Source organism: Condylostylus longicornis, unplaced genomic scaffold (genome assembly GCF_029603195.1).
Source record: "Condylostylus longicornis isolate FDR11 unplaced genomic scaffold, ASM2960319v2 ptg000010l, whole genome shotgun sequence".
Classification (NCBI taxonomy): Eukaryota; Metazoa; Arthropoda; class Insecta; order Diptera; family Dolichopodidae; genus Condylostylus; species Condylostylus longicornis.
This window is the reverse complement of record NW_026577979.1, coordinates 19,191,898-19,218,280: the sequence shown is the minus strand read 5'-3', so window position 1 is coordinate 19,218,280 and position 26,383 is coordinate 19,191,898. Positions and strand designations below refer to the sequence as shown.

Genomic DNA, 26,383 nt, shown 5'->3' with positions numbered 1-26,383 from the left:
AATTGAAGTATTGGTATACAATTTAGTCTTCCAATTCACTGCAAAACAACGAAATTTTAAAAATATTTAAAAACTAAAAGAAAACTTACTTTAATAACCCTTCAATATTTGAATCTGCCATTTTTTAACAAAGAAATTTTTAATTGGTCACTTTACACCTACATGCTTAAAAAATTAAAACAAAAAATTTTTTTTTTGTTGGGCAAATAAAACTATTTACCCTTTTGTTTATTAAGATCTACAAGATTACATACCATATAGATTAAGTAATTTATATCTAATTATGAAATTGTATTTCTTCGAGTTTTGTTTAAAGAAAAAAAAAATGAAATTTATAAAAATTAAATTCATTTTTTTCTATTTAAATTAGAACAGAAAAATAATAGAAAGGATGTCAAAATTTTATTGAAGTAAAATCAAATTATAATAATTTTAAATCAATATTAAATATGAAAAATTAATGTTTTTAGAAAAGAACACGTTGATAATTTTTATAACAAACAAAAAATTTAAACCTAAATCAGAAGAGAATTGTACAAAAATGAATTATCGTTTTCCGATCTACATCTAGATTTTTTTTTACTTTTTATATTTTTTTTATTTTTTTTTTTATTTTTTATGCTTTCTTTTTTTTAAATTATAATTTAACTTGTTTCCTTATAATTCTTTCATTAATTATGTGATTTTTCTTTGTAAATATAAAAATAAAAATTGTTAGCATATTCTATTAATGATGTTTAATTAAATGCCTTAAAAAGAATTTACTAGAATATGCCCATATTGAGAAAAGAATTTTGTTTAAAATTATTAAATCTAATGAATATAGAATTCTTGAAGCAACTTAAGCACGTTCACCTCTAATACGACGAGCCAACTGAATATCTTTTGGCATAATGGTTACTCGTTTTGCGTGAATAGCACACAAATTGGTATCTTCGAAGAGACCGACCAAATAAGCTTCAGATGCTTCCTAAAATATTTCAAGATTACGTATATTAAAAATATTATCAAATATGATTTAGTAGCATAATGGTTTTTACCTGTAAAGCTCCAATGGCGGCAGATTGAAAACGAAGATCTGTTTTGAAATCCTGTGCAATTTCACGTACTAACCGTTGGAAAGGTAATTTTCTGATGAGCAATTCTGTCGATTTTTGATAACGACGAATTTCTCGAAGAGCCACAGTACCGGGACGGTAACGATGTGGTTTCTTTACACCTCCTGTTGATGGTGCCGATTTACGAGCTGCTTTTGTAGCCAATTGTTTGCGTGGAGCTTTACCTCCAGTGGATTTACGAGCTGTCTGCTTGGTACGTGCCATTATTTAATCTATTGTAAAATTGAAAAATCAAAATTATGAGTTATCCTTTTTCATATTATGAGTCGAAATTTACTGATAAGAAATCCTTTTATTTAGTTAAAACTAATATATGAATATAAATTAATCGTCTACACTCACATTTATTTTCGTGGAACAATTTAGTCATACTAAAAATTCCGATATTCTAATATGTAATAATGTAAAAAAAAAATAAAATTCCGAACTTCACTTCTCTGATAGTTTAAACTTACTTTCAAAGAGAAATCAATTAAATAAAATCTGTTGGGGTGTACAAGGCCCCAATGTGAGTATTCAAGGTTACGTTTACTAACAAATGAACAGGAAATTGACTGATTTAAACTGATAGGTGTTATATTACCATTTTTCCCGAATACCAAAATCGAATTACATATGTAGTAGGGTTCCTGATTTTAGCGCGTTTTTTGCAAGAGTTGGAATTGGCAAAAAATCATTTGTTGATTTTATCAGTTAATTGGTAATAAATAGGTATTTATGAATATATTACAAATGGGTACATATTGTAGAACCCTTAAAAATATTGGACAATTTTTCCAAATATGCATTTGGAATATTTATTCATATGTGTACATTAGTAATTTAAAAATTTTTTAAATACCGTAAAGAGACATTTCAAAACATGAATGTAGTTATATTACAATATCATGTGTTTTTAGAATAACATCTGTAAAATGGAAAGGGAATTCTTAAAACAAAATATGTATATATGTATGTACATATGTACATATTTTGTTAACTATTTTTCATTCCATCTTTGAAATTTTTCAATTCCCGCGCAATTTATTTTCTATTACAAAATTAAATCTAATAAGACTTTGCGCCAAAATTTTTTTTTTATTTACAATTTTTACCTGAGAAAAAATTGCATTGTATTATATAGCGGACAAAGACTTCACACCACACTACAATACCACATTGTACTTCTATGCTTATGGTTTTACAAACACAACCAAATAAAATAGTTTATCTATGTATAAAGAAAATCAACAAACTCCTCAATCACAAATGATTAATACATTTTACACACAAACGCTGATACACATATTCTTATGTATGTATATAAATATTTTGTCTATTATTAACATACACATTCGTTCAAAAATTAAATTCTATAATTAAGGTGATTCCGCCATATTTATCATCATCGATGCTTTACTACAAGCATAAACAACAAAGTAAAATCAATCTATCAATGAAACTACTTAAAAATATTCTCCCGCACGAAATATTTTCTGTATACTAAAAGAAAACAATTGCAAGTTGTTTTTGTAAAATGTAGATACATAGAAAAGAAACAATTGAATCACTAATACGCAAATGCACAAGTTAAACTTCAAGCACATCCTTCTGACTTTTCTGTCAAGCTTCAATTTTTTTTTTATACAAAATTTGATTACCCACACTACTGTTTATTTCATAATAAATTCTTTAAAAAAACCCAATACACAAAATATAACCTAGTTCAGAACTACAAATGAACGATTGAAATTGAAAGACTAGAATTGAATCAAAGAAGTCTTAACTTTTTAGCGGAGTCTCACTTTTTCTTAATTTTTTTTTTTGTGGATAAAAGGAAAATTAAATTTTCCAAAATATTCAAAAAAAAATCTTTCTCTAATATTTTAGTTTTTGTAGTTGTAGTGCATCTATACAAATGTAAATCCATACAATAAATACATTTCTGCATTTCATAATTATTTTATTTCGAATTTCACTTGGTAGCCATATTGGTTTTTTTTTTAAGTTTTACAATGGGTAATTTTTGGATCGCGTCTTTTTCACTACTTTGTTTCTGAATTCAATATTCAAATATTTTAATTTGCATATTAAGCAAAACACCAAATCAAAAATATTAAGTAAAACAAAACAATAATTAAAGATTTGATTATAAATAATTTTGTTGTTTTTTTTACCTTAAAATTTTTTTTTTTGTTAATTAACCAATACTTTAAATAAAAATCTTCTGTCGCAGAAAGTACTTATAAACACCTTTACTATTTACGATTCCAAACACAAATGCTCAATTATTTGTATGCGTCTACTTTTTCAATTTTAAATGAAATTATAAGTATATATGTATACATTCTATGATGTTGCTGCACTGTAGGCCTCTAAAAATAAGTAGCGTTAATTTCTGATTGTTGTAGCCGCTTAGTCAACTTGACTTAAGTGCTATCTACCGGAATATAGTTTTAATAATAAAACCTTACAAATATTTTAAAAATAAGGAACCAAAATAAAAAAAATATACATGCACAATTTAATTTTGAAAATCTAAAAACAACTGCTTATCATTTTATAATCAAAATATTTGATATTTTGCTTTATAAAGTAATTTACAAAACATTTGGGCATAGTGGTTCTTGTTAATTGTTCACATTTTACATATACTTTTATGTTCCACCCTATTTATTAATTAAAAGCTACAAAAATTTGTAGTTTTCAAAAATATTGGAAAAGTAAATGCGCTTCGAAAATGTTGAAAACGTTACAACTACAAATTTTGCAGAATATTCACAATTGACTTTATAAGTTACAATCATACAATAACTTAAAATTTTAATGGTGGTTTTTTATAAGATTGACGTTCACTTCACCACAATAATACCATTCAGCCCATTAAAATTAAACCGCTTTGTTTTTTATTAAATTTGTTAACTTTTTTTTACATTATATTACACATATTTTATTATAGACCTGATAAAAAAACAAAATAAATACGCTCCTGCTGCGAGGCTGAGTTATTTTTCCAAAATGTCTTAGTGCTTCTAATTCGTTGAAATAAACATACAATTATATTTTATATTTGCTTTTTAATTAATATATATAAAAAATAAGCAAAGTATATTGATTGAAAATGTCAAATATATTTGAATAAGTTTCTAATAATTTAAATTTATTTATAACTATTGTTTTAAATAAAATGAACTGGTGATTATTTTAAAATTTCAATTTTCATTTATCTGATCTTTAATTAATAATTGCCTTTAGAAGATTTTTAAATGTAATATGAATTAGAATTAAGCATTCCAAACATTTGAAACAAACATTCGACCGCTTATTAAGACTGACCTTATTTTTGTTGTAAATTATTTGTTATATTTTATTAGCACTTATCCAAAAAAATTATGAAAAAAAGTACTTATTAGTCTAATTCGTCCGTCCGTCCGATCGTCCGTCCGTGGACATATTTACAAAACTTTTGCCCCCTTGAAGATAGATAGCTGAAATTTCATATGTACATAGATCTTCAGTAGGAACTTATTACCGTAGACCAAAATTTTTACCTATCTCTCCTCTCTAAAAGTTATAATCTCTCAAACCCCTAAAATGGCTCAAACAAATTGAGTGTTAAAATTTACCATTACCTAAAACCCGTTTTTATCGAATTTTTGATATCTTTTTTCTTTTAGACCGAAAATGTTTAGGAAATGTTTTGAAATTTTAGTCGCTTTTAGACACTAATACCTAGTTTATTTCGTTAGCAGAAATGTTTTTCTATCCCCCTCTTAAGTTATTTTCTCACGAATAAAATTTGATTTTTTGGCACCTTATATTTCCGAAAGCGTAAAAATTATTTCAAATTCCTATAAACACAGAAAACTAACGATAAATTCTATGCCACTAAAAAATATATTTCTTACCTCAAATAAATAACCCTTAAATTCGAGCATTATATGAATGTCTCTTTCAATTTTTTTGGTTTACTTAAGAAGTTTAATAAGAAGAAGAAATAAGATTGAATACATTGCTCATCCTAAAATGCAATTTTTGAAATATATTCGTTGGTTGATTGTTCTTAAAAGCAGTATTTTCACTTGTTGAAGGGAAAAGTGCTAAATTACAAATCACTGATATGACCCAACTTTTTTTTTAAACAAGATTTTATTTGCTGTTTATGTATTTCTGTATTTAAGAGTGGAAACTCATGGTTATTAACAGAATTTAAAATTTAGTAGATTTACTGCAAACTCGTAAATATAGTAAATAAAGAGCTTGAACATTTAGATATGAAAATTGACATTTGAGCAATAGTGTTGATTGTATTTTCGATTACTTGCTCTTATAATTGTATGGTGGTGGTATACGATGCATAAATTATTGTGACAGTAATATTTTGTGCATTTGCTTTCTGCATTATTGTTTATATTTGTATTATTCTTAGAAAGGAAATTTATGTAAATATTGTTTCTGATATTGAAAGTAAATACTGTTTTTAGTATGCCATTTCAGGTGACAAGGTACTAAAATTGTATATTTACATAATTTAATAATTTTATGTACGCTATTAAAACAAAAAATATATGTATAACTTTAATAGAGATCCAGTTGAGCGTTCATGTTGTGTACCAGTGTGTAAAAATCAAAAATGCAGTCTGTCGCACAGATTTCCTATTAAAGAACAGAAATGCAATGAATGGTTAGCGGCCCTGGAAATACCCAAGTTATATGAGATTCCAAAGGAAAAATTATGTCGTTCATATTTTGTATGTACAAGACACTTTCGTTACGAAGACTACAAACATCCAACTAGTCGTCATTTGAATACAACTGCAGTTCCCAGCATAAATATAAAAGATTTAAGTCAACTAAATCTCGTGGAATCTAGGTGGAAATCGGATAATAAAATTAAAAAGAATAGACAAAACATAATTTGTCAAGCTCAGTCTGATAATGTTCAAGACGCCGCGGTCATAGATTTAGTTTCAGAATATGATGTTCAAGAACCAGATGCTGCTGATGCAACAATTTATGTAGAAATTGACCAAGAGAACGAGATAGCAGAAAACTGTTCTATTCTAAATTCAGGTTTAAAAAGAGTTTCACCTTTCCCTTTAGAGAATCAGGACACATTGCACATTGAAAATAAAAAAAGCAAAACAAACAAAGAACATGAGGAACATGATAGCTTTACATGCAGAGGTGGTGAAAATCAATTGCTTGAGCTTGAGGAAAATGAAGAAACAGATGGTAAATTAAATTAATTTTAATGAAATATTAATTAACCTCTTTGAATTATTCATAATTATTATTTAAAAATTAGTAAATCTTAATTACCTTTTTGGTATTTTAAAAATACCGAAAAGTAATTACATAAGTACTTTTACTTTTTGTCTCGCCTAAAACGGTTCGAGTATATTCTTATTATACCTAATATTAAGCATAATTTTCATTTTCGCTAAAATCAAATTAAATATTTAAATTTTAAGTTTATATTTTCCATTATTATCTCTTCTATAACATGCAATTATGGTTGTTGCTTAATATAAGTAAAACACACAAGTACAAATAAATTTATAATAAACCAAGTCCAGGAAATAAATCAACTAATCCCTTTCAACTAAAAAACTTAGTGCCTCGCTTAGTGCCTCGTACAAATAATTCATATTAATTGCAAAATAAATAAAAATATATAATAACTATGTCGTGATTAAATTTCTTTGCGAAAGAATGTCAAATTTAGTGTGTATGATCAATAGACAGCCATTTAGATCAATAGACAGTTTGCCAGTAGTGTCAAAGCAGGGCTCGTGCGACACTCAATATACAAAATTCTAGAAAATTTATAAATTAAAATAATTTCCAATTCTGCAAATAAAAACCTCGTTTGTTAATTTTTTTAAATTGAGATCATCAATAAAAATTTTTGAATTTTCTATAATCTAGTATACAAGCTTTTGATTAAATCTTTATTCTGTTGGTAATTAATCTTAAGTATAGTTTAAAAAAATAAGTAATACATATTAAAAAAACAACAATGAAGAATAAAATATCATTCTACTCTAAAATACACTTTAATACTATTAAAATATTTTTAGTATCAAGTGTTTTTTACAGTATTGGAGGAGAACAATGATCAATGAACAATGGGAAGAAATAATTTTGTCTATAATGAAATAATGCAATGTACTATACATTATGATTATAATACACATATTAAATTTAGATTATTTGTAGCGGTATAATTATTTGTTTATTTTACATACAGGATGTTTCATAAAGATCCCTTTTAGTTCTTCCGAAAAACCTAATATTTTTAACGTAAAGAGAATAAACAAAAGCAAACATGAACAAGTAAAAATTTTGTGTTTTCTTCTTTTTTTATTCGTGTTCCCTGAAACCGTTAAGATATGATCTAGTTCCAACATGGTTTGTTATTTAAATTACTAAATGATATATGTATGTAATACATTAAAGCATTATAAATGAATCACTCTGTAGATACTTTCTATATATGAGTAAGGACCAATTTTAAGACCCGAACCTACAATTTCAATCAGAACATTAAATAGAAATTAAATATGAATTACAGATTTAGTTTTCTTTATAAATAGAGAATGTTGGACGAAATTTCCGAACATTTTAATATTCTAAAAATAAAACGTATTTTAAATTCTTCATATTATCAGAATATAATTTACACATGCTTATTTTGAATTGCTAAAAAGTTCTAGTGCGTACTAAAGTAGGAATCGTATAATTAGAACATAATTGTACGCAAAAAAAAAATATTTTCAAAAAAGCCAGGCATCAGCAACGAATGAACCACGAACTAATTATGTCCGTTAGTTAATTCAATTTATGCAATTTTTTTACCATCGAAATCGATGGTAGGTTGCCAAAACCTGAACAAAATTTTAAAGTTATTTGCAATTAACTCTCAATTCATTCATTGAAAAATTTTAAATTTGAGTTTACATCTTGTTTTTGCGATAAGAGATCTGTAAGAATTGTATTTCTGTAAGAAACGCGGATTCTCGAATATTTTTAATGATTTCAAACTTTTAGATTATAAGGAAAATAAAATACAGCAATTATTTTGCTTCTTTTATATTATTCGCCTGATAAGGAAATCTCAACAAAAAAACATCGATTATTTACATATGCTTCGAAATTTTTATTTTATTTTAGTCTTCTCATCATTAACTATTGAATTCTAAATAAATTTTATACTTTTTTATATTTTACAATGGTGAAAATAAAAGTTAAGGATGTTAGCTCTATATTAACAATAAATCATCCTAATTATGAAGAAGAAATTGACATAAATTTATTTTGGCTGCGAGATCACTGCAAATGCAATTTGTGTTATAATCATGAGATGTATCAAAGGAAAACAAATATTTTGGATATTCCACTAGATATAAGTGTTCTGCAGACTGGAATCAAAGACGAAAAATTAATTATTAAATGTAAGTTATTTTTTTAATGAAATATTACAAAAAATGGAGAAACTGGAAAAGGAATTTTTTTTTTTAAGGGGAAGATGAACATGAATCAGAATACGATTTAGATTTTCTATATAAAAATCAATTTAAAAAGCAACCTTTATTAAAGTTTACTGAATATTTTTTGTGGGATAAAACAAATATCACTAATGATGGCAGTAATAAATTTATAGAAGTAGACTTTGGTCATTTTCTTAGTAACGAAAAACAAGCTGTAGCAGTTGTGGAAAGCCTCGTTAAATTTGGTATTGCTTTTATTAAAAATGTGCCCCCTACAACAGACATGACAGAACTATCAATAAAACGGTAAGTTTTTATTTTTTTGAATCTTTTTCTTTTCCAAAATTCAATTAATGATAAAAAGAACTGGATGATTTCTCTATGATATTATGTAGTTTATAAACTATTTTATAAATTAATTTCCCGATTTTTATAAATTTGTTAAGGACTAAAATTAAGATTGTTCTTGCATAGGAATATTACAGCCTACCTAACACATAAATACTTAACACGTTTTAAAATTAAATCCAGTAATACTTTTGCACCGCCATGTAGCACGACAATATAGCAAACTTCTTAATTCAAATATAGCTAATTAAGCTAGTTCTGTTTAAATTTTGAAAAAAAAAATAATTTTTCGGTGATAAGACATGAATGTCTTATAGGTAGGTGTTATCTAGAGTATTTTCAGAAAAAAAAATAATTTTTTCAACTTTTGACTTTTGAAATATTTTGTACATGTTTAAATAAAAAGTAATTTTAAACATTAATATTTGAGGTTGTACTAAATGTTCATAATTTTTACCAAACATAATTTGAGAGATTAGTATAAATTTTTAGCAAAAGTGATGTCAAATTTTTTTTTATCTTAATAAATTAACACTTATCCTGTATTTTTTTAACGTGATCTTACGTTTACTGATAATCCAGATGTTGGGTCATGAGTTAAACATAACTTTAGATTGATGACAATTAATCTGTTAATATGATTTAACATAATTCAGGAAAAGAATACCAAACACCAATTTTTCCAATCCATATATCAATTTTTATATACATATGTATATTCATATATATGTAACAGTTTTACTAATTCATAAAAATGAACAGAAATGGAAAAATATAAACAACCGTATTCAACAGAATTTCCTTTATAATGTAACTTATATGGTCAGTCATGTATGTACATATATATGTAACTTAAGTAGAGAATTGAGCGCAGTCCAATACGTCAGTTAGTATAAAATTGAAAAAACTGAATTTATAGATATAATACATTACGTCCTTGATATCGATATAGGAAAATTTCATTATAAAAATTGTCTTTTAAAGCGCGGCTATGATCAAAGTAAATTTACGGTCATACTTGTATAAAACAAACAAAGGATCAGTTACATTAACATAGTCACATATTATAAATAATCATTTATTTTAAATTAGTTTTTTTTTAAAACTAAATTAGTTTTATTCATTATACTAAATATATTATTTTGCTTATTAATCTTTCTTTTTTTTAAGATTGTTTCCAATTCAAAAAACATTATTCGGTGAAATGTGGACATTTACAAGTAATAAAAATAGGGCTGATACAGCTTATACAACTGAATATTTAGGACCCCATACCGATAATACCTATTTTTCCGATGCAGCTGGTTTACAAATATTTCATTGCATTGAATTTGAAGGCAGTGGCGGCGACTCAATTTTCGTCGATGGATTTAATGCTATTGAAAAATTAGGAAATGAAGATCCTGAAGCTTTAAAAATATTATCAACAATTAATGTACCTGCAGAGTATATCGATAAAGGCCAACATCATAAGTATTCCGCTCCAATAATTCAATTAGATCCAATTACTTTACAACCCAAGCAAATACGCTTTAATTTATATGATCGCAGTGATTTCAATGAAATCGAATTAAGTAAAATTAAACCGTTTTATAAGAGCTTAAAAAAATTAGCACAAATCGTTAATGATGAAAAAAATATTCTCACATATAAATTGGATCCTGGTACTATTGTGTTATTCAATAATTGGAGAATTTTACATGGAAGAAAAGAGTTTTCCGGTTTACGTGTTATGACTGGTTGCTATGTTTCTAGAACAGATTTTATGAGTAAAGCTAGAACTCTAGGTTTGGTTGCGTAAAAAAAACTTATGAGATTTGTTGCGCTAAACATTGTAATATATGAAAAATTTTAATTATTTTTTTTTGTTTTGGAACGTTATGTACTTCTGTGTATTCTTTTTTAATCTTCTAAAAAAATGTTACCATAATTACACAAAAACCATAATTAAAATATAAATTTTTTATGTATTTGGATTAACTTTTAAAACGTAATTTTTATTATCGTATTTTTATTATATTTTTTTAATCAAATATAATTTTTTCATCGAAAATCTAATGAAAGAATATTGGCACAAAAAAAAACTATCCCTCTGATAAACTCTGATTTTTTTTATCTTTTCCTTTTCAGTCCCCTCTTTTAATTATTTTTCAAACAGAATTCTAGTTTAGTTAATGAAAATCTCGTAATGGTGTACATCATTTACTTAATGATTACTCAGTTTTTCTCAAAATAACAGTATATAAACATTTTATATTGGCTGACTATTAACTTGTCAGCCTTAGAAGCAAAGTTACTGGTTTGTGAATGAATTTTGTACATTTTTTGAAGAAAAAAAAAACGAAATTTGCAATTCAAAACATAATTGTATTATGTTTTATGAAACTCACTTAGTTTTTGCTCACCCAGAGAGTTAAAGGGACAAAAACAACCAGACTGCTTATGCATTATTTTCAAAATTAATGGTAATGCTTCAAAATTTAAGAAAAAAAATTGAACTGGTGCAGATTTCGGAAATAACTTTTGTTAATATAATATTTTTAAGCAACAAATTTAAATACCATGTCTGAAATCTCCAAATTAAAAATGTTGGTATAAAAATGTCATACGCATGTCTTCCTCAAATTCTGTTATAGCTTCTGTTCTTTCTATTTCATAAATTCAACATTTATTCCTTTAAATTTTTGATTAATACTTTGTTTCAGTTTAAGGATATACCTTAGAATAGCAATTACTAAATATTATATCATTATAATTGGAATTTAAATACTTGTTACAATATTTGAAACACAACTAAAAAATTTTTAAGAAATAGATCGAAACTTAATTTTCGTACGCTTTTATTTTTATTTTAAGTCCAATTGTTTCTTTGTCTTCAATTCTTATCATTAATAGCTGAAATGTGTTTATTAAAAGAGTCAGTAGATTGATTTATATTAAAATTTATTTATTTCAATTTTTTTTTATAATGTAATTTTATAATAAGAATTTTTGTTTTAAAGTAATATTTTAGTATATTTTTTAACTAGTGAACTGGGTTTTAACAATACTGTTCTGATTTTTTCTTTTAAATTTCTAAGTATATTTTTTATTATGAAATTAAATTAAATACAATATTATTGAATAAAATATTGATACAACCTTTTTAATACAAAAACTAAATACAAAATATATTTTCAAACAAGTAAAAAATAAATTTAAAATTAATCCATTTTAATATTAACCTGTGGGAATATTTATTTTGATGGGAAATTAACACATTTTTGGCACCCTGCGAGATTGAATTATGTAAAAAATTTCTGTAATTATGCATTTGATAAAACAGAATAGGTAAAATAAAATGTTTATCTAGACGTGTTCGCAGCAAAAGTTATTTTTTATTCTTTTATTGGATGCCATCAATAATTACTCTTAGTTTTTTTGTTTTGTTTTTTAAATGAACAATGATGGCTTCTTATTTTGCAACGTTCAGTTAAACAATTCAACATAATTTAATCAGATAAAATAAATGAATAAGCAAGACTTATTTAAGTTTTGTTAATTTTAATTATTTTATGGTGTAAAATATTTATTAATAATAGTTGCATTGTTTTACATATTGCAAAATTTTCATTTTTTTTTTTGCTTGTTATTTTAATAAATTTGCTTTTTAAGGGACGGTACTTTTTGCATATAATTGAAATACACACTACAAAAATTACTTTGATTAATACAATTACAATAATTGAAATTATTACGATTTATATAAAATAATTTTTCTAATTTATGTAAATGTAAGCAGAAAATTTTGAATTGCTATGATTTAAATCAGATTAAGTTTTATATAAAAAGAAAAAATACATAACTATTGTTTTTTTATAATTTTCCTTTAATTTGATTAAAATATTTAGCTGCGCCGTTTTTCATTACCTATAGTAAACATAAAATTTTGAAATTAATAATATATTTTAAAACAATGTTTGCTCAAACATAGTAATGTAAAAAATTAATATTTCACCTGAATTTTTAAAAATCTGCGATTGTGTTTATGTCACAAATAATGAAATTGTGTAAAATATGATAATACACACACATATGTACATAATAATTATACATTAATATATTTATGTTAAGTGTATAATTATTACTCATGTTATTAATTAATAAAATTTTGACCCTTATTCTCGAACCAAAATTCACTTTACATACATCCTTTCATAATATATATATTTTATTTTTTTTTTTATTTTTTTTTTGCTATTTTAATTTTATTTCTTAAGATGAATTCATTTTATTGTTTAAATTGTAGCATATACTCAAGTTTTCAAATAGTTTATTTAGTCATTTTAATATAAAGTACTTAGTTAATTTTAGTTAATACATTTTCGAAATTTTTTATCTAATTTAGCAATCGAAATTTATTTCGATAAATATTAGCGTTATTCTATAGTTATTATAAAACCTGCTCTTTTAAAGGCACAATTATTGTTAAAATACATTAAAAAAGCTTAAATTTTAGAAAAAAAATTTGTTAAATATTTATTTTTGTATAATATGTATTTTATCAGTTATACGGTATTTTATAACAAATTCAGATGTAAAATTATATCTAAAAAATATACGTCTGTTTTCGGAAACTTAAATTATTTAATATTATTATATACAATATGCAACTTAATAAAACTCGAAATAAAATAATAAATTAACTTTTTAAGAATGGCATTATGGTTAAAGAATAGATGCAAAAAATTTATTTATATAAATATCTTGAACTGAACAATAGAATAGTGAAAATCATTAAAAAAACATCATCAATTAAATCATTGGGTTTCAAATATTACAAAAAAGGAATAAAACAATTATGATCTTTTCATCTATTATTTAATTGTTTTCAACTTCAAATTTTTGAGTTAGCTCTTTAAGTATACAATTTTCGTGTATCGAAATGTAATAGTTTTTTAGTTTTTATTAAATGCATTTAGTGCCTGGAAACAAAATAATTACAGACTGTGAACAAAGGTAATTTAATTTAATTGAAAAATATTTTTAAGGAAATTTTTAAAGAGTTAATACATTTCAAATATTTTCTAGTGTTCATAATAAATCTAATATGTACATACATAATATATTTAAAGTGTGATATGCATAATCAAACTTTCTCACAAACGTAATTATTAAATGAATTTATAAACATAAATAGTTAATTCATTATTTTTATAATTTAATTATTTTTAAACAAAATTTTATAAAAACTAAACGAAGATTAGAAACAATCCCATATTCAGATGTTTAAATTTTATTTAAACTTCTTGAAAACGAAAACCGTAATTATATAATAATAAAACAAAGCAATGAAGAAGCAATAAAAATAATATTAAATATAATAACACTTAAACAAAATTCAAAAATATAAATTTACTAATTAAACATTATTTAATTAGAAAAACTTATAAAATAGATAACGTTTATATAACTTAAAACTTTATCAATTGATTATTTTATAACTTATGTCATATAATTTGTACCAAGGAGGTCTTTTTACTCTTTTTATAATTTTTGTGAAGAAATTTAAGAAATTTTAACTATAGACAGGCTTAAAAATTACATTAAAAATATATCAGCATAATATAAGTTTGCGTCTACAAAAAAAAAATTTACATAAAGTGATAAATTTTCGTATATGGTTTAATTTTTAACATAAAAATAAATTATAAGAAAGAATTTTTTAAAAAATTTTAAACTACAATTTATTATTCTGTTCCTATCTTTAGATTCTTACATAAATTAATGATCTCATTGAAATAAAAACTAAATCTTAGTAAACTATCTTTTGAAAATGAATATCCATATGACTAGGATGACTGAGAATAGTTCCTAATTTAATTATTACTTAGAGAATCACGATTTTTATTAACATACTCCATATAATAAAGTTTCCCCCAAGACACTATATATGTTACCTTGAAGATTGAAGCTATTTTGCTTTAATACAAAAATATTATTTGCGATTTGTGATAAAATAATTTGTTGGGGTAATATTTTACAAATATTTATTTTATAATTTACTTAGACTTATATATTTCACTTATGTTTTTTTAAATATACTACTTTTCTATTCCCATTAATATTTTGGGGAAGGATATTTCTATTATAGTACGTATTTACTAAAACAAAATATTGATTGTTGAAAAATTAATATTTGTAAGTTGAATATATTAATAATAATAATAATTGTTTGATAAATTTTCATTATTGTGTTTATTCTTAAATCTGATATTTGTGTTAAAATTGGTGAAACTTAGTCATATACCTAATTTTTTTAACCTTTGGTATCGTAATTTTTGCATAAAATACATAAATATTTATACATACATATATGTATGGTAGGAATGTCATGTTAAATATCTAATTTTTTTCCTAATTTTTTTATAATTTTAACACATTTTTGCTTTTTCATTTTGGTCACAAATTATAAAGCTTTATAACATTGAAATCAATAAAAAATAAAGTCAATTAAGGTAATATTGGATCAAATAAAATGGAACGAATTTTTCTAACTAAGGGGAATGTGGAATTCTTGCTAAGATTTTTGTTATTAAAATTACTTTTAGAACAATACTTTCCTGAAAAATCATCTGTATTTAAAGAAAAAACCATTGCACCTCCAAAATTATTGTCTAATATGTACTTTGTCTTACATTCAATACTTTCGATATTTTCAAATGAAATCCATTCTAATCCAGCATACATATAAGGTGAGCAAGTTTCTGTATCGAATTTTGTAGTAACATATATATTATTATTTTTAAACCAACATACAGCAGGATATGATGCAAAACCGCTTCGCCCAACCAAACCAAATCCTTTGGCGGGACTTTCTATTTCGTGGTTAAATGCATTTACCAACCTTAAATTGAAAATTTATTTATTTGAAAAAAAAAATAAAAGAAAAAACAGAATACCGCTTATTGTAGGTTTGCCTTACCTGTAAGAATGTCCGTAGGTGGGTAGTCCAATAATAATTTTATTTTTGTTCAAACCATTTTTGTTCCAATAATTTACAGTATAGTTAATATTTAATGTAGCCAAAATGGAACGTTCTTTATGCCGGGCATAAAGTGGAGAATTAATACCTTTAAAGTTATCGACAATATAATAGATATTGAAAAAATGATTTAAAATTAATTAATATGTAAATATTTAAAATAATAAGTAACTATGTAACTCATTTTTGAAATTTTTTAATAAAATATTAACCTGTGAACGGAGCACCTTTTGTGTAAAAATGAAAATCATATGTCATAATGTTTACGAAATCGCAATAATTTTGCAATTCTCGTATATCGTAAGCGAAATATGCAATTCCTTCAGGAGCGGCAACAGCAACACTTAATATATAAGTTCGATGTTCTCTTTGGTATTCTCGTCTAATTTCATGAAGAAGCTGAGAAAAATGTTGTTTCTCCTTATTGTAGGCGCTAGGAAACTCCCAATCAATATCAACTCCATCCAAATAATAATCATGTAATGTATATTTTAATGATTGTATGAATGTTTTACGTCTGGCATGATTTTGAACCATTTGAGCGAAACCTCTTGAATTAATACCGCCGGCCCAAACTAAAATTTTTAAATCATGGTTTCGAATTTTTAAAGCTCTTGTCTCATTAAAAATTTCTCTTATATCATCGGTGATATTTAAACGATCATTTACAACATGGACTAAGCCAACATTTATATGGGTGCATAAAAATGGATCAACATCTCTTATTTGCAAGTTATCAAATGGATCTATCGACAAAAAGCTTGGTGATGAATAATAACATACTAACTTTTTATTTTTTAAATTATCTGGATATATAAAGTTCCCCCATTTGGACAAATATATGGTTTCATCGTCAAATTTCTTAACAGTCATATTTGACTCATTTAAATAAGATGTTTGAAAATTTCGAAAATCATAATGCGCCCTTGACGAATACATTTTTTGAATGTATGAAGTATACAAGTCTATACGCTGTGATAGCCATGGTGGTAGTTCTAAAAGAATTATAGTATGTACTTCCTAATTAATTTTATAATTTTATAAATTCAAAAAATTTATATTAATCATAGAAAAAAAATAACTAATAAAATAGGTATAAACTAGTCTTTTTGTTTTAGTACTTCAAATACAAAATTTACACAAAAATAAAATGTTCAAGTATTTTTAGTGATAAATAATTAATTTGAAAAATGAGAGCAATAATATATTCTTAACATATTTAAACATACAATACAGTATACAAAATTATAAAGGTTTTAGTTCAAACGTACATATATACATAAGAACGTCACAATAATGTAAATGAAGAATATTTTGTACTTTAATTGTGAACAAAGAAAATTATATTATCATTATCATTATATTGGACAGTGCAATCGAAAAAAATATACAAATGTATGTGAGTTATTTTATTGGTTTAAGTATAACAAAATTTTCGTTCTCCAAATTTAAAACTAATTAGGAATTTCAATTAAATTTAGATAAAATTAGAAAATTTCTATAGAGAGAAGCTCTATGACATTATATTTTTTTAAGTTTTAACTTACCAAGAACTTTCGGAGGAACATTTAGAGCATCTCTGTAATTAAGGATTGTATTCCATATTGTGAAAACTGCTAATGTAGAAAAGGTGCAGATAGTAAACAAAACACATAGCCTGAACCAATTATAACTGGGTCTAGAAATATAAAAATTCATAGGCGACATTCTTGCAAACAAAAGAAAAAAAAAGTACATATATATATTTTTTTGTTAGGCGAATATTGTAGGTGTTTAGTTAAACATAAATAAGATCGACCTCCAAAATAACCTACACACCCTGATTAAATTTTATACAATTTTAATTGAAACTTACCCAGGATTATGCTGTTCTTCCAGCAGTCTATATTTCGCATTTTGTCCGCTCATTTTTTACCATATTTGAATAATTTTATTGCCACAACTTTTTAACGTCTAATACGTATAGGTACTATACATAAATTATTTGCTGATTTAAATATATTTCATCAGTTATTGAACAAATTTTGTTTGCTAATTGAGAATAAAGGGAGGATTCTTTTCTTTAAACAAAAATATTATAAACAACAATAAACGTCAAGACCCTTGTCAATTTTGTGCTATAAACACAATGCATTTTTCACGTTTGTTAACGCATACGCTTGCGATTCTGGAAAAAGTTTTTTATTTTCTTGGATTTTTGTTACTAATGTGGGGAATCTTCTTTTTTAATATAATTACCTGGGTTTATATATGTTTGTGATCATTACTGTTACTGCACTCGGTTTGACTTTAAAAGACTTGCACTTTAAGAGGTGCAAGTTTTTCTAGGGTTACTTACTTTTAATACACTTGAAAGAAAATAATATTAATAGCAACCCAGAGATTATGTAATTCTGGACACTGAAATAAAATTGGTTTTTTATTGTATAAAAAATCCGAATAAAAAATTTCAACTTTTTAAATTAAGCTTTTAACGTAAATTTTGGAAAAGAGAAAAAAAACCTATTTGCATTGGTTCTGCAAATTTTCAGATAAAACTTAATAAATTACTAAATAAAATTATTAACGAATATTTTAAAAGAATCGCAGAAGTTGTTTCTTGTGTTAGATAATATTAAAATATCACTCAATTGTAATTTTACTTCAATGATGTTTTGAAGGAAATAATGGTTCAGGGACTAATTGGGTTCAATATTCAAAACAATATTGTATACTCTCCTCTGTTTCCATCTATATCTACAGATATATTTGATTTTTTACATATTGTGTTATAATATATACATTGTGTTATAAATCTACGGAACTTTTGTGTAAATCAACGAATTAGAAATATTAAAGGAAAGAGCATCTTGAAAAATCGTCAAAACCAAATTTTTTCTAGTTTCTCTGCCTGGTGTATTGTCAAACTCGTAACAAGGACGTATTTATTTTTTTCATCGACCTTCCATTATAAAATATGTAACATGTAAAAAAGTAAAATATGTTTAGGTAAAAATAAAATATTTTAAAATATTTAATTTTTGAAAAATCTTCAATTCAAATTACAAATTTAAACAAAATTTATTAATTTTTATTTTTGAATAATTTATATTATAAATTGAAATTAAATGTATTTAAAAAAATATTGTCGCATTAAAAATTTATAATAGTTCTTGATGTTAATTTTCACATTAATTTTTGAAATTTGTTTAATTTTACAATATTAATTATATGTTTGCAATAAATTATCATTGTATATGTTACAAAGATATATTATAAACTATTTTTGCAGTGAGTTTAATCAAGTAGAAGAACAGATGCTACCGTATTCTTCCTCATTAATTATTTGAACTACACGTATTAATTTACTCTAAAGCAATATACATATTATGTATTTTTCAATAATTCAAACTAATATTTTATTTTATTTTATTTAGCGCATTGATGAAGATTAAAAATTCACTCTATAAAGGCAAATATTAACAGAACAATTCACATTTAAGAAAATATTTATTACATAAAAAATTATGTACAGCATCTGGACGTTAAATAAATTTTGGCGCTTAATTTAATATATAAAACGAATTAAATCAAAATTTTTGGAATATATAGTATAGATTACAGAACATGTGGAACTTATTGAAAAAACATTTAAACGAAAATTTCTGCACTTCGGATAAATCGAATCCGCTTTTTTTTCACTAAATCATTCGTTTGTTTACAAGTACTGACGTCGCTGACTTGTTTTACGAAAAAAAAAAAATCATTTGACATTAAAAGGTCAACAACGCTTGGTAATGAAGAAGAGATTGAAATTTTTGGCTCATTGTGTTTTTCTTTAATAACGATTTTTTAGAAAGTGAGATAAAAATAAAAATGCTCTTATCGTTGTGGTTTTTATAAAATTAACTTCCTTTAATTTACTACACTTATTAACTAAAGATACTCATGTAATGAAATTCGCATTGTTGAATAAAACGGCTTGATTTTAATTGACAGTTAATTAATCTGTACCTAATAAGTGTGAAAACAGAAGCAAAGTCGTGAACGACAACGGCGAATGATATCCGTCGTTAGCTCAGAATAAAGCCAAATGTACAGAATAGGATTTGCATAAAATGTTACCCACATGGAAAGCGATGATATGATGTCAAAAAAAAACCACCGCCGAAAAAATAGGAATATAAGCTATTTTACTGCCGGCGGTTATATTTGTGGCGATGATTTCGCTTGACGCTGAGCAGTACAATTTAAATATGTGTATTCTATAAGAATTCTGATATCGCGTAAAATCGGTCTTGTAACATAATTTTTGTTTAAGTATAATTTAAAAAATCAAACGCAATAACTCAATATAACTTGTCAAATTCGTATATATTGTGTCGTGTAGTTTTGTAGTTACGTACGTGTAATGTCATTTTTATTCCATCAATACTCACAACTCAGCAAAATGTTTGGCTGAATTTGATTTTTTTTTCGATATAATTAAAAATTTAGGAGAAGAGAAACAGAGAGAATTTAAATTCTGTATAGTATATTGTAAATGTATTTCTGATATAAAATAAATTTTTATTTCGTTAAAGGTATTGACGGAGAACGGATGTGGTGTCGCTATTACTAACTGATTTGTTTTTCTTGTTGAAGGTTGTTTTTGGAATGTCGGGCGCGGTTATATTTCACAAAATTTAATTTATTTTTTTTTAATAAATTCTTCGTGAAAAAAGTTTCTGCTGCGAAAATAACGAAATTAATCGAATTTAATTAAATTTTTTTATACAAAAAATTCAGTGTAACTTGAATTTTTTTTTATTAAAAAAGAAAATAAATGAAAAAAAGTTATTAATTTTGGTGAATTATAAAAATTGTATATATAATATTATATACATATATACAAATATATCTATCTACATTAAATATTGTGAAAGAATACCTAAAAAGAGAAATAAAGTGTATTTTTTTTTTATTTTAACAAACATAACCTGAAAAGGAAAAAATAAAGTATAAAAAAAAAGAATTAATAACGAAATTTGTGTTTGTGTTTGTAGTGAAAGAGAAAAATAGGAAAATAAGAGTGCAATAGGAATTTATGCCGAGAAAAAATTAAAAGAAATTTTTATGAATTGAAGATTTCAATTCGAAATTTAAATTAATCACTATTATAATAGTAATTCAAGGTAAAAATTTTTAAATTTATATTTTTTAATTTTCTATTTAGTTGAAACAAAGAAGGAAGTAAAAAAGTATAAATCTAGTTTTTGTGGTATTATATACCTGCTTGGATATAAAATTAAATTAGCAATAGTGACCTCTTATGTATTAGATATTTTGTACATTTTGTTAATCTACTGATTTCAAAGCCAAATAAAAATTTAGTAAGGTATATTCACCTATACTTGTCCCTATATACATATATTGTATTTATTGGAGTAAAACATTTGAAGTTATAAACAATAAAAGCGTTGCCATATTACATTTCTAATATTATTTAATATTGTTGATATTTATTTTAATTATTGAGTTGATTAATTTAGGGGTAAAAATTAAGATTCACCATGGAATACAAAAAAAAACAAATGAAAAACCAGTAATGGGTTTTTCTCAAATATTGAGCTAAAATCTTTAAATATTCTTCTGAATTTATCTTTGAGAAAATATTTAAATTTTTATAATACATGCAATAAGATTAATTTACTAAGTTTCTGGATTTTTAAATAGAAAACTGTGTAAAAGTAAAAATATTTTTATTGTAATTATATTCAATATAAATAAAAATTAATATGTATATATTCTACGTGTAAGTATGAGTATGGATATAAAGGATATAAAACGTAAAAAAAAAAGAATTGTTAAAAGGACTAGACTAGACTCTACTAGACTTTGTGTTTGCATCCACATACATATTTTAACAATCAAGGACAAAACGGGGAACAAACACATTTTGCAAACAACAAAACAGTCGCCCAATAGTTCGGAAAATATTTTTATTGCCAAAATTTTTACTACAAAAATTTAAAATATGAAAAAAAACAATGGAAATTTATATGGCAACACTTAAACAAATAACTATAATATTATAACATAATTCCCATATTTTAGTTGTCAATTCCCCAAAAGAATATGAAAAAAAGGGACAGAATTACTCTTAATTACCATCCAATTGAAAGTTTAGTAAGTAGTGAAACAAAAATAAAAACGAATACATATTCTTATATACTAACACATGAATATAAAAATTTAAGAAATAAAAACTGACAGGTGGGAATTATTTTTACTCTTTCTTTCTTTTCTGTTTGATTACGAATAAATTATACCAAAATCTAACAATTTTTAAACAAATGGAATAGTAATATTTTTTTGAACACACATGCACACATTTGTATGTGTACATATTCAAATTGATAGCTAACTATTTAAACTTCAATTAAAAACAATAACTTCTAATTTATGTTTAAGTTAAAACTTTATATACTAAATAGGTATATAAGGTTTTAATTTATATATTATTAGGTATATTTATTTGTATTATCTACATATACATACGTTCATATAACATATTTATATTTTTAACTTCATTCCCAATATAATATCTTATAAATAATATAAATTCAGTGATGACGTTATCAGAATGCTATAAAATTCAAATTTGTAAGTTTTAATAAGAGCGTAAGAATTCAAAATAGAGAAGAGGGAAAAGATTTAAAACTGAGAAAGACAATGGCTTGGTGTGGTTTCAGGTTTGGTGTTGTTTTGTAGTTGTGTTGTGTGGCAAAAAAAAGAAAGAGAAATGACGTCATTTTTCAGCACATTTTTCTTTTTACTAAAGTCGAGTAAAAAAGAAAACAATTTGTAATAACGCCAATTATTGCCAATCTTATTCGCCAACATTTTTTAATTTTCAAGATTTGTTAAGTTCAACAATAATTTTGTTTTAAACTTGCACAATATGTGAGATAATTTTTTTCATGTTTTTCATATACATAAATATTTTTGATAACTCAATTGCTATGTACCTACCTGCTCTGAAACATTTTTTAATAATTATTTAGTACTTACGTATGTACAAATGTATGTATGTGCATATTGAGAATGTTAGATCACATTCTATTTGTCCTGTTTTACAGAATATTTCATTTAATAGCATAAAATTAAATTTTATACTGTTGTATAAAGAAATTAAATTTGTTAACCTGTAGAAACGTTTACGATTTTATCATTTTATGTTTGGAATTGGAAATCATATAAAGCTAGTAAAGAAAATATAATTACTAGCAAGATAATCGTATGCAAGATCAAGACTAATATTAAGATTTGTTTAATAAACGTAAATTAATAATATTTTGTTTACTTCTTTTTAAAATAGATCCTTACCTATCTACTTACGTATCTTTTAATGTACATAAATTATTACTTTTATAAATATAACTACATTCATCTATGTAAATAGGTTGATACCTATATACATACATATGTACATAGAATTATTATATGTATTGATTGACTGATTTTAAATTGCTTAATCGTGACATCAAATATGCATTATATGTTATGTAGGTACTTCTTTTTCTAATCTTATCTATTTTAAAATAAACAGAAATTAAAATAAATTTCAGCATCAACTTACAAGAAAAAAAACTTTAATAAAAAAGTATCTACCACTTATTTATTAAGAAGAAGCAAAATGAAAAAACAAACCACAATGTCGAACTTCATAATAAATTTTTAAAAAAGAAAGTTTTCATTTTGTGATTTTTCCAACAGACCAGATCGCATCTAAAATGTTTCTTTCTTTTAAATAAAGTTTACTTTTGGAAAAAAAAGGATTTGTATTGTGGAAAAATGAAAATAGAAATATGAGAAAACTCTCACTCATGAATCAAACTATTAAATGCATAAATACTTTACTTAGAAGAAAATTTCATATGTAGTGAGAAATTTCTTTCAATTATTGCCAATTATAAAGAAACTAAAAGAAGAAAGTTGCTAATTGGTAATTGTACTTTTGCTACAAATGCTTGGGATTTAAAGTATGTAGGTAGGTACTTGAATTGAAAAATTGCAACTTATGTGGACATTTGCAACTTATGCGGACATTTTCAACTTATGCGGACATTTGCAACATATTGCATTAATATTAAATTGAGCTAATTGGAACTTACATTAGACTTTGCATTATTATTTATTGTTCTCAGAATATTTTCGTTTAAGTACATAATTTACTACTTATGGAATTTAAAAAACAAATTTTAAACCAAGTACCTTAATTATTTTTTAACAATTTCAAAAATATTTGACTATTATTTAAAATTTTGATTTTGTACACATATTTTGACTTCTGTCTGATATTTGACTTGTAATTTTGATTTCTTAATATGTGGTAATTTTCGATTTAATTATAAAATATGCATATATTAAGTACGCTAAATGTGATTTCTAATTAAATATAAAATTCTAATACTGACTTAAGAACGTACGATGTTCTTAATAAAGATTCAAATATTTTTTAATAAAACTTTTTTAAATGGTAAATACTGTAATACATTTAATAAGCAGTTAATAATAACTTTTTCGTTTTCTACTTATTGTTCCACAAATTCTACAAATTGTGGCACTCTGCATCAAAAGCGTCTTAACTTAAAAACTGCAATTTCTGAGGTTTGAAACTCAAGCGATTTCGCTACTAAAATTTTAAAATATTTACCCAATTTTAACTGTACAAATTTTTGTTTAAGTATATATGTTCGAAATTCCCAATTTCATAGCTGAAAATCATTTAAATTATAAACTGCTTTACATCTTAATTACATTTTTTCCTAGTTTTCCTAAAATCAATTTTTATTTTTTGAGTCAATACACTTTTGTTGTAAGATTTCAATACCGAAAATGCTACGACACAAAATATTTACTGCTGAAATAATATAAAAGTAACAATTATGCAAATAATGAATTACCTTCAGTTCAACTATTCATGGCATTCTGAATATTGTAAAGCAATGATGCTGTAATTAATCAAATTAATTCATTCACATAGAGAAGAAAAAATTCGATTTTTCAATGTTTTTTATCTCTTAACTTTCTATAGTACATTTACATTTTGTTTTAAGTAACGAAAGAAAGCAATTAATAGTTTATACGTAAATGTTTTTCATTCAGTATTTCCTCAGGAAACATTTAATAATTTTTTTTTGTAAAGGAAGTTGAAAAAAAAAACGTATCATCTTACTTTTTAACGGATTGCTTTTATTTTTTTTCATTGTTAATTAACTACTTAGTTAGTTATTTACCGGCATTACATTTTTTTTGGGTCATTTCTCTCTTTTTATTTTTTTTTTATAGCAGAAAAACTAGTTTGACAATTAAGTTGTGTGGTGTTCTGTGTTTATTTGCATATTCTAACAAAGAAGAAGATTATGTGGGTAAATTTAGATGAGAGTGTATTGCCTTTGTTCCTATAGTTTGTATTTCGTTCTTATGATACCTTCGTTGATTGAAATTAATAACTTTATTTTTTTTTCAAAAAGAAGGAAATTATATTCCGATTAGTCTACAAGACAAGATTGCTTAGGTATTTTAAAATTGTTTATTGAAATAAACTGGCTTTTTAACAATTATTAAAAATTAATGATGCTGAATTTTTTTATAAAATTGCGGTAATAGTTTTAATGAGAAAATAAATAATTTTTTTTATATTTTAATGAAATATTTTAATGAATGGCTGCGAATATTTTTTTATATTAAAAATTTTGAGTTTTTTTAATAATATAACTCATAATTTTGTAAAACGCGGCAGTGAAGAGAAATGAAGTAATTTTATATATTTTGCATAGTTCTTTGAATAAAGGTAGTTACGAAATTTGGAATTATGTACTGAAAACCTTAATAACTTTGATTAATATCCTATTTCCTCAACTGATACGACTAAGAATATGTATATATGTAAGATTAATTTAAATTGTTAATTAATAATAATATATAAAATGTGTATTGGTACTATGTTGTTATTTCTCACAATATTTATGAGAATTCTCATGAAATTATAAAAAAAATCGATTTTAATCGATAAAAACCTACCTGTAGAATTTATAAAGTTTTTCGTATTAGTCACAGATCTTTTCACTATGCAACAGTATTCGTATGATCATATAGAATTTTGTTCGTTTACTTAATGAATTCAGTATAGTTTTTATTAAAAGTAAGTGATTCACATCATGACCATACTGAAAACAAAATCATTGTTGACCATATTTTTTATTGTTAAACGGGTATTTAAAAATTATTATTATTTAAACCAAGTAAATAAGCATAGGATACGAGTATTTACATTCTTGTAAAGTTTTAAGTTAAAATTTGATTCTCTAAGAATTTATTAAATTATATTTTCCAATGTCGATATTATTCTTTTACTTTTGATCACAAGCCAAATTATATGTAGAACTTATAAGAAA

General features: G+C 24.3%; 3 protein-coding genes across 4 annotated transcripts; 1 reads left to right on the top strand and 2 right to left on the bottom strand.

Annotated features, from left to right (window-relative positions):
- Positions 1–285: 285 nt before the first annotated feature.
- Positions 286–3,429, bottom strand: LOC129619145 (histone H3.3A). 2 transcript variants are annotated; one of them, XM_055534240.1, is made up of 3 exons: positions 3,275–3,429; positions 1,041–1,330; positions 297–970 (listed from the first exon to the last, which is right to left on the bottom strand). In XM_055534240.1, exons 2-3 carry the CDS (start codon positions 1,320–1,322, stop codon positions 842–844), a joined length of 411 nt encoding a protein of 136 aa, XP_055390215.1. In that variant the 5' UTR covers positions 1,323–1,330; positions 3,275–3,429; the 3' UTR covers positions 297–841. The 2 variants fall into 2 exon arrangements, with proteins under 2 accessions (XP_055390216.1, XP_055390215.1); XM_055534241.1 differs by lacking the exon at positions 3,275–3,429 and having other exon boundaries at positions 286–970; positions 1,041–1,328.
- Positions 3,430–5,433: 2,004 nt separating this feature from the next.
- On the top strand, positions 5,434–10,951 carry LOC129618773 (trimethyllysine dioxygenase, mitochondrial). The gene is made up of 6 exons (XM_055533750.1): positions 5,434–5,470; positions 5,527–5,602; positions 5,683–6,332; positions 8,348–8,554; positions 8,623–8,896; positions 10,109–10,951. The coding sequence occupies exons 2-6, from the start codon at positions 5,583–5,585 to the stop codon at positions 10,737–10,739; spliced, it is 1,782 nt and encodes a 593-aa protein (XP_055389725.1). The 5' UTR covers positions 5,434–5,470; positions 5,527–5,582; the 3' UTR covers positions 10,740–10,951.
- A 3,603-nt stretch (positions 10,952–14,554) lies between these two features.
- Positions 14,555–18,017, bottom strand: LOC129618698 (chitinase-3-like protein 2). The gene is made up of 5 exons (XM_055533628.1): positions 17,818–18,017; positions 17,510–17,640; positions 16,175–16,957; positions 15,903–16,050; positions 14,555–15,824 (listed from the first exon to the last, which is right to left on the bottom strand). Exons 1-5 carry the CDS (start codon positions 17,868–17,870, stop codon positions 15,431–15,433), a joined length of 1,509 nt encoding a protein of 502 aa, XP_055389603.1. The 5' UTR covers positions 17,871–18,017; the 3' UTR covers positions 14,555–15,430.
- Between the last annotated feature and the right edge of the window lie 8,366 nt (positions 18,018–26,383).